This window comes from Pteropus alecto, unplaced genomic scaffold, assembly GCF_000325575.1.
Source record: "Pteropus alecto unplaced genomic scaffold, ASM32557v1 scaffold110, whole genome shotgun sequence".
Lineage (NCBI taxonomy): Eukaryota > Metazoa > Chordata > Mammalia > Chiroptera > Pteropodidae > Pteropus > Pteropus alecto.
In genome coordinates this window covers 10,242,720-10,251,384 of record NW_006431920.1, presented here as the reverse complement: position 1 = coordinate 10,251,384, position 8,665 = coordinate 10,242,720, and the positions used below count along the sequence as shown (strand labels likewise).

At 53.3% G+C, this 8,665-nt stretch overlaps 1 protein-coding gene across 1 annotated transcript in view; it reads right to left on the bottom strand.

The window, feature by feature from the left end:
* Positions 1-843: 843 nt before the first annotated feature.
* The window catches only part of CFAP65 (cilia and flagella associated protein 65), a 33,146-nt gene continuing 25,324 nt past the window's right edge, over positions 844-8,665 (bottom strand). Inside the window, exons 25-35 of the mRNA XM_025043198.1 lie at positions 7,268-7,459; positions 7,012-7,167; positions 5,692-5,835; positions 5,429-5,542; positions 5,124-5,234; positions 3,872-3,916; positions 3,429-3,631; positions 2,900-3,028; positions 1,901-2,380; positions 1,098-1,235; positions 844-976 (exon numbers count right to left, since the gene is read on the bottom strand). Of these exons, the coding sequence (XP_024898966.1) occupies positions 844-976; positions 1,098-1,235; positions 1,901-2,380; positions 2,900-3,028; positions 3,429-3,631; positions 3,872-3,916; positions 5,124-5,234; positions 5,429-5,542; positions 5,692-5,835; positions 7,012-7,167; positions 7,268-7,459 (1,845 nt within the window). The remainder of the gene's footprint in view (positions 977-1,097; positions 1,236-1,900; positions 2,381-2,899; positions 3,029-3,428; positions 3,632-3,871; positions 3,917-5,123; positions 5,235-5,428; positions 5,543-5,691; positions 5,836-7,011; positions 7,168-7,267; positions 7,460-8,665) is intronic.

The window sequence follows — 8,665 nt, the reverse complement described above, 5'->3', positions numbered from 1 at the left end:
CTCTGGGGCCTAAGCTCCTCGGAGGCCTTGGCGGCGGGTGTGTGTGTGCGGAGGGGGTGGGGGGAGTTGTCGGGGACCTGGGCGCCTCTGGAACAACACCAGATGTCACTTTTCCACCCACCTGCCTCTGGCGGGGGTGGGGGAGAGGGTGGGAGGAGCTGAGGAGCAGGAGATAGAGGCTGCCTGGCTGAGGTTCGGGGGAGCGGAGGTGGGTCTCTTAGGGGAGGCGGGACTACTCTTGGTCTGGGGATTCAGATTCACGATGGGAGTCTCTGTAGGATGTGTGGCCCGCTTTCTGGCGGGGACCTCCGCCCGCGTCCCAGCGTCTAGTTCTTGGCCCTCTGGGACGTGACTTGGTTTTTCCCTTACTTCCATCCTCTCAGCAGAGTGCCGGAAGCCCGGGAGCTGCTGAAAAAGGCTAGTGGTGAACGGCTGAGCCTTGGAGCAGGCGTGTCTGGGAAAGGAAAGGGGTGGTCACCTCGTCCCGCGGCCACCTGCTGCACTGACCGGGCCTGGCGCTCCATTCCTATCCACCAGGCTATGCTGGGGCTAAGGCCGGCCAGGCCCCTCCCGGAAGCGCCCTCCACTGGCCAGACCAGGGCCAGCGCCTGGCAGCGAGCCGCGACAATTCTCGCCTAGCTGTGGTGTGGAGTGGAGAGGAGCAATCTCGCAGCCCCTAAGTCTCCAATGAGTCACTGCGGTCTGCTTCGGCTGCTCCTACCATCGGTCTCTCAGAGCGCGCGCGCGAGTTGCTCCCGCGTCGGGGAAATAAAGCCAAGGCAGATACGGAAAAAAGGATAGATGCTTTACTGGTGGGGCGGTGGAGAGGGGGCTGGGCAGAAGCTAGGGAAGGAAGTCGGAGGGGCTGGCCTCTGGATACGGCAAAGAATCAGTAGGAGGCGGCGCCACCAACCGGGACACCTCGATTTGTTGTGGTCCGAGGGGCGCCGCCGGCTGCAGGTCCGGAGTCGGAGTCCTGGAAGACAGAAAGCTTCGACTAGGGGCGAAGGCGAGGCTTTGGGCCAAGCCTGCCCGCTTCTGCCTCCCCTCGCGGCCCTCCCGCGCTGTCGCGCGGCCGCTGGCCCGGGCGCCCCCACCTGGGAAAGCTGAGCGGAGGCAGGGCGATGACGCGGGGCCGCGAGGTGAGCACCACCTCCCCGCGGCTCGCCTCCACCAGGATGTTCTGGATAATGTTCTCCAGCAGCGCCTCCTGCAGGTTGGCGAAAGACGGGAGCCTGCGGGGGACGCGGGCGCGGGTGTCAGCGCCGCCACCTGCCACGCTCAGCGTTCTCCGTGCTGCACCGTGTGCCGCGTGCTCTACGTGGATTTTCATTTAACTCCTCACCCTCCCAACACTACGAGGCATCCTTGTTCCAATTCTACAGACACTCAGACTGGCTTAAAGGGCCCAAGTTGCCAAACGTCATGCTGCTGGTACAAGTGCTAGGATTCGAATCCAGGCAATAGCAGTCCCCATCTCAGGGCCAGGTTTGGGGAAAGGCGTCTAGCGATGAGAGGTTGCAGAAGGGACTGGGGCTCCGGAATCCCGACCCAGACAGAAAGTGGCCACAGAGCCGTCCCAGGGGAAGGTGGTGCAAGAAGAGGTGGTACTTCTCTCCTGGTTCTAGAAAACCATTTAAGAGACTATGAAGACTATACCCTCCTTCGAAGTGGTGTGATGGTGAATGTTAACAGCTGGGTCTTGGAGAAAAATATCAAGGCTCAGATCTCCATTCTGTAAATACTCCCACCCAGGCCTTACGCTACCAATGTAATGTCAGTGAACACTGACTTGGGAAGAGATGCACTCAGTAGAGGCCACCCCCCGTATACCATTGCCTCGCAGGATGCCTCCGCACACAGCCCGCCTCCAAACCCACACCTGGGTCTGGCTGCTCACCGGCTGATGGCCTCCTTTTCATTTCGCTCCTGCTCCTCCTTCATTATGACCTTCAGCTGCTGCTGCCACTGCCATTTCTGGGACTCCTGGGACACGGGCTGCAGCGCGGGCTCGATCCCTGTCCAGGTCAACTTCTCTTCCTTCTCCCCCATCACATCCTCTACTTCCAGTTCCTCCTTGCCCATCTCTTCTTCCTCTTTTATGTCTTCTTCCTCCTCCTCTTCCTCCTCCAGCTCCTCCTCTTCCTCTTCCCCCTCTTCCTTCTTCTCCAGCCTCCATTTGTCCTCCTCCAGCTCCTTGCGTCCTTCCCTGTCCTCCCAGATGTTGGAGGACGGAGACAGGTCTGGCACTACTTGCAGGCTGCTGTTCTGGGCCATGAGCCTGGCGGACTGCTCATTCCAGAACTGGCAAAAGTAAGGCACCGGCTCCACCAGGCTTTGGTCTATGGCCTCGTGGAAGGTCTTGTCTTCCAGCAGGCCCCTGGTGGCAGGAAGGGAGACAAGGTCCTTGCTAAGAGGCCTTGCAGCCCCCTGTGGGGCTCTGGTTTCAAGGTTCCCTAAGCGGGGTGGGCGGTTCTTGCCTACTGTGTCCACAAACAGGTGCTAGGTGGGGGAGGGGAGCTCTTGGTCCATTGCCCCTCCCATCCTTCTTTAGAGGAAGGCGTCTTAAGGCCCCATGGAGTCTTAAAAGGGAACCTTATATGGTGGAAGCAGAGCCAGGAGGTCAGAGTTACACAGATGAGGGGCAGGAACCTGGGGAGAATGTTAACTGGCTCCAGACCTCATCTACTAGCTGTGAACAGGGCGGAACTCAGGACCCAGCCTAGGATCCCTCTAGCCAACTCCATTAGAACTTGTACATTCCTGGAGGGCCTGTTGCCACTTGTGGAAGGATCTTATAAGGAAGTTCTATTCTTCAGGAAAGGAAGGGCTGGGACTTTAGGGGCTGTGGGTGGACCCAGAGTTGAATGAATGAGGGAATGAGGGCCCAGGTGGTCACCTGATGATTGTGTTGAGACAGTCAATCAGTAGCTGCTTCTTCTGCTTTGAGATAGGGGCCCATTTGTCAGGGGATTTTTTCTTAGAAGCCTTCAACTCCTCCTTGGCGTACTTCCTCTTTGGCAGCTCCCTGGGTGGGCCATGACATTGAGTGGCCTGGGCAAGCCACCATGCTGGGGTTGGGAGCATGAGCAGTAGTGGTGGCCGCATCGTCATAAAGACATAGATGAATTTCAGGTGGCCCCAGCTTTAACTCAAACATGGTGCTACTACATTTGGGGAATTAAGCTCGACCCTCAGAGTCAGCATAGGACCTAGAGAAGCTCTCTAAGGGGCTCTAGCTCTTTGTCCCTCTCCTGATAAGGGCTTAAGCAGTAATGGGGGCATCCTGGGCCCAGCAATGCCCCATAACCCCCACTGCATGGCACTTGCTCTAAGCCTCAGCAAAGGTTGGGTCTGGGCAGCCCCCATTCCAGAGTGGGAGAGGTGGTTGAGAGCAGAGGGAGACCCCTCCCTCCCTGAGAGTTCACCGGTGCAAGAAGTATCGGGGAAAGTCGGAGAAGAAGTTGGCCAGGAAGTTGTCAGTGGCGTGGGTCCTGGCAGTGAGGCCCAAGTAGAGCATGCCTGGCGAGGGCGGCTGGGGGCATGGCCAGGATGTCTCCTCCTTTGGGATCTTAAGATTCCAGCTGGTGGGCCGGCAGAGAGACTGCTGTTTCTTGATAGGGGGCAGCGTCTTTGGGACGGAAAGGGGGAGGCATGAATGGCAGGGGTTTGGGGACTGCGCTCCCATCACCAATGGGTCTCTAGCCCCCCAACCAGGCCTTTGGGGTCACATAGGGGTTTGACTCCACCCACTGGCACTTTCATCCTCCCCTTCTAGGAGGCTGGACCAGGGGTTGGAAGTATTTCTGAGAGTGAGCAAGGATCCTCTCAAATTATCCCAAGGAGATGGGCCTGGGGTTTATGGCCTTACCTTGTACCTCCTCATAGGTTCACAAGCTGTACAATATGCCCTTCTCTGTGGAAGCAAAAAGACCCCAGCTTAGAGTACAAGAGGCTTAGAGGGACTCCCCTCTGCTCACCCTTCCTGCTAACCCACCGGAGATCTAAGGCCAGTCCCAGGACCTGTTGCCCTCTTGGTCCTGCCCAACTCCTAACCACACCTTCCTTAGGGAAATGTGGCCTGCAAACAAGTAAAATATGGTCATCCAACTGAAGGAAAGAGGAGACGTCATCAAACACATGCAGGTTACCCCAAGGGAGCTTGTCCTTGTGCCCTGGAGATTTGTGGTTTGGTATGACTATGACAGGAAACAGCCTCCCTTATTAAGATTTAATTCAGAAATCCTTTCTTCCATGCCCTCAAGACATGATTTCCATCCACAGTTGGGCCAGAGCTTCAGAGGGGAGCAGTCACTCCCTGGGGGTTCAGTGTGGTAGACACAAGAGTGATCCAGGTACAAGAATGGCGGAAGCTAAGAGATTGTAGGAGGAACCAAGACAAATGTTTTGTCCCATATTTATCATTAGTCTCCCCCTACAAATGCTCATAGCCCATGTTTAATGAATGCTTACTGGGGGGCTGGGCACTTTACACGTATTAATTCATTTAATTCTCCAACAGAGCTATGAAGCAGATGTTTTACTCGCATTTAAAAATCTTTTTAAAACTTTTAACCTTGGGAAATTTCAAACGTATACAAAAGTTGAGAGAATGCTACAAAGAATCTTCCATTACCCACTACCCAGCTTCGACAATTAGCAACTCATGCCAGTCTTATCTCAGCTACACCCCACCTCTGGATTATCTTGAAGCCAACCCCAGCTATCACATTTTACAGTTGAAGACACAGAGAAGTTAAATAACTTGACCAAGATGACAGAGCCGGAAATCGCCAAAGCCAGGAATCAAAACTGGGCCACTTGTTCTCAGAGACTGCACCCCAAACCACCATGTGGAACTGTCCTCCATCAGAAGGTGAGCCCTATCTTGTTTCCCCCGGGTCTTCAGTACCCAGCACTAAGAAGGCGCTCGTTAAATACTCACTACATGAAGCCTTCTATATCCGGAGAGTCTCTTGCGGAGACGCCGTGCTTAGCATAAGGAAAGAAATCTAATCTCTTAGGTTTGCGCGTAGGACCCCCTCGGATGACTCCCTCTGTCCCCTCCGCTAAGGCCAGTCAGAAAGATCTGTGGTGTTCAAGGCCCACGCTGCCCTCCTCACCTTCACTGATTGCCTATCTGTGATGGTGAACTCCACTTCCTGCCGCACCTTCTCGTCCTTCCACTCCTGCAGTTCCTTATGGTACTGCTTCAGCAGTTCCTGCCGGTATACCTGCCGCCCGGGACAAGGAGGGAGAAGACCAAAGTCTGGGGGGCTTATAGCCAGGCCTTGCCCTAGACCTGTGCTGTGGGCTCCCTACTCTTTCAGGGACAGGCTCTCTGGGAGTCTGGGGAGTTCATAGCCCGCCCCACCACCCAGGACTGGGAGCTGTGCTCCATCCAGCTTCTCTTTGGGGCTGATCCTACCTTGCATACCAGGTCCATGCTGTAGAAACTGGCATGCACCGAAGCCTTCAGAGTCACCACAAATGGGATCATCTCTTCAGGAGCTACCTTCCCTCTCATGGGACTCACGGACACCTGTTGATTTGGGGAGGGAGTCTCTGGAGCTTCACGGGGATGGGATAGGACAAGATGGGATGGGATGGGATGGGATGGGATGGGATAGTATGAGATATTTCTGGAGCCCTGCTGAAGGTTCTGATTCTGTGGACACAGGAAACTCTTACCTCCCCTAAGTCTAGAGGCTTCAGCTGCCAGACAAAGATGATTGTCTCATTCTTGGAGATGTTGTTGAAAAACAGCAGGCGCCTGCACTTGCTCTGCACAGGAATATTTCCCAGGGAGATGTGAGACTGGGACAGGAAGACGTTCTGTTGGTGGAGACAATACAGCAGCAACTTTGGGAGGTGAAGAAATAATCATAGCAACCACTGCCAGTTACCAGGTGCTTTCGACAGGCCAGGTACCATGGTAGGCAATTTACATGCATTCAATCCTCCCAGTAGTTCTATGGTATAAATACTACTATTATCCCCATTTTACAGATGTGCTGCTAAGGTTCGGAGAGCATAACTATTTTCTCCAAAGGTCTCACTCAGGTTCTGCTGGGATAAACCCAGACGATATCACTCTAAAGCCTATGATTTTGACCACTAAAATGGGCATGGAAGGGCTGAGGAATCACAATTTGCTTAGAGAAAATAGAACTCAACATAATGGAAGTCCCTGAGGGATGGTTGTAAATTAAAGGGTGATCAGCTGTTGGTATCATCGCTGGGCACAGAATAGGAGCTAGGTTGTAGGAGTGTCTGGAAAGACTGAGGCCACATGAAAGGGGCACTTTCTCTCTGTCCAGACCAACCGCCTCCAGGGTCGGGACTATGTCTGATTCTTCTCTGTGTTCCCAGGGCCTCAACAGTGCTCATCCTGCAGTAAGAGTCCAAAAGGAGCAGGAGCAGAAGGGTGGACAGGCAGCTGTATGAGGTGATAGTGACTGAACGGGTGCGTGGAAAGATTCATGGAGAACTGGGTGGATGTGCGGATGCATGGATGAGTAAATGGGCATGTGGGTCAATGGGGAGATGGACGGATGGGTGGATGGATGAATGGGCCAGACCTCCCAACGATGAGGAGCATAAAGGTACTGTTATTAACCTTAGATTTCTTTCAGAAAAATCCATCTAGGTCCAGGAGAGGGACTGTTCTGTTTGAAGATAATACCTTACAGCCCTAGAATTGGAGAGCTTTTTTCTACCCTTTCTAATAACCCCATCCCAATGCCCAAAGAAGGTGGGATGGAGGGCCCTGCAGCAGGTGGAGTGGCTCGAGCAGGAACACCTGTGGGCACTCGGTGGCAGGGTAAGCCTCTTGTGAAGCTGGTGGTGCATCCTAAATCTGAAGGGCTGGTTCCAGGCTTCATCTCTGTATTCCTCCTTTCTCAGCATCATCTCGTTTCCTTCCCAGCCTCCCCTTCCCTTTGCACTGGCCACCCTGGGCCCTCAAGGCTCCTCCTAGGCCTCAGGTCTTTCTAGCTTCTTTACCCCTACCTGTCTAGAGATCATCAGTCTTGAGTGTGTGGAGCTGCTGTCCCATGAGATGTTGTGGAAAGGGGCTGTGTCCCCCATGACATGGGGGTCATAACCCGCTCCCTGGAAGTGGATGATGGCTGAGTTCCATCCCAGGATGTGTATTGGCACATCTACCTGGGAAATTAGGAGGATGGGGGAAGGGACTGGTCAGAGCAAGATCTGCTGAGGAGGCCAACTCCAACCCCCACTCATGATAGCCCAGGCTGCTGCTCACCGTGTAGGTCTTGGCCTCAATAGGTGAGAAGATCCACAAGACCCGAGCAGTTGTGCCTGGCTGGATCTCCCCTTGAGGGTTGAGGCAGAAGAAGATAGGGTGATCGAAATTTTTTTCCTGAACCTGTGACAGGACGTTGGTCTGGATCTCATATGTCACGGGCACCGAGCCACCATTATACAGCTCATAAATCTGCAGAGAGTGTGAATGGAGAAAGCTCCAAACCGGCTCATGGCTGCAATGCAGAGAGCCTGGGATTCTGTTGGCCTCCATGATGTCATGCTTACAGGACCAGAGCTCCCCTAAATACCTCTGATTTTCCTATGGCTTCATCACCCAAAAAGTACATAACTGTATTTTCAATCTGTGACATTTTAGGATAATCTGTAAGCCTTATTTTATTTGCTCTCAACTTACCTTTGTCAAGGTGTAAGGGGACACTAATGCTCATGTCCTTAGTCTTAGAATTTAGGGAAATGTCCATGCATGCACCATCTAGATCCTTCAGCATTTTCTAGGCTCTGGTTCTAATCACCTGTAAGGCTGCCACTTTTCCACATTTGCCATTAGAGGCAGTACTGCTTAAAGGTAGGTAAGGGAGCACAAGGAAGGTGTGCGGTCCCCCAAGACTAACTCCAAAGTATGGGAATCACAGAATATCCTGGAAAAAAACCAGAGACTTTCTGGTCCAATCCTTCATTTTAGAGATAAGAAAATGAAAGCCAGAGAGAATAAAGAGTTCATCTGTATTGAAGTGTGCCCCCCCCCGCCCCCGCCCATCTTGCTCAGTACTCACTCCTAAATATGCTGACTTTATTTCTGTAGCCTGGACCACCCTCTGAGCTCCAGTCCTGGAACCAATGTCTATTTGATAACCCCTCTTGGTTATCTCATAGGCACCTCAAATTTGGCCAAAACTAAACTCGTCACTTTAAAACCTGTTCTTCCCCTCGGTTTATCTCCTTTCAGCAAATGGCACTACATATTCTCATGAGCTCGAACCAGGAGTCCAATAATATCCTCAGTCTTTCCCTTTCTCCTGCGTCCCAGATCCAACCCCCACCAATGATGCTGCCTCCAAAATGTAAATTAAATCTGTTCCTTCTGTTTCCACTGCCCTCTTGCGGGTCCAGATTACCATCTGTCATCAACTCATGAATGAAGGAGGAAGCGTGGCCACAGTTGTGGAGTTTGGTTGGAGGCACAGTTGGGTCTCTTGGCTCTAAATCTGGGGGAATTTTCCACGGTCTTTGTTCAGGGCTACAAGGGAGCGGTCTGGTCTCACTGGAAAGCTCTCCTGGGAGCACACGAGTCTTTGCCATCCTTTTTGAATATCTGGGCCTCTGCAGGCTTGGGCATGCCCAGCCCTGGGTAGGGCTTCTAGGAAGCGGTGGGGTA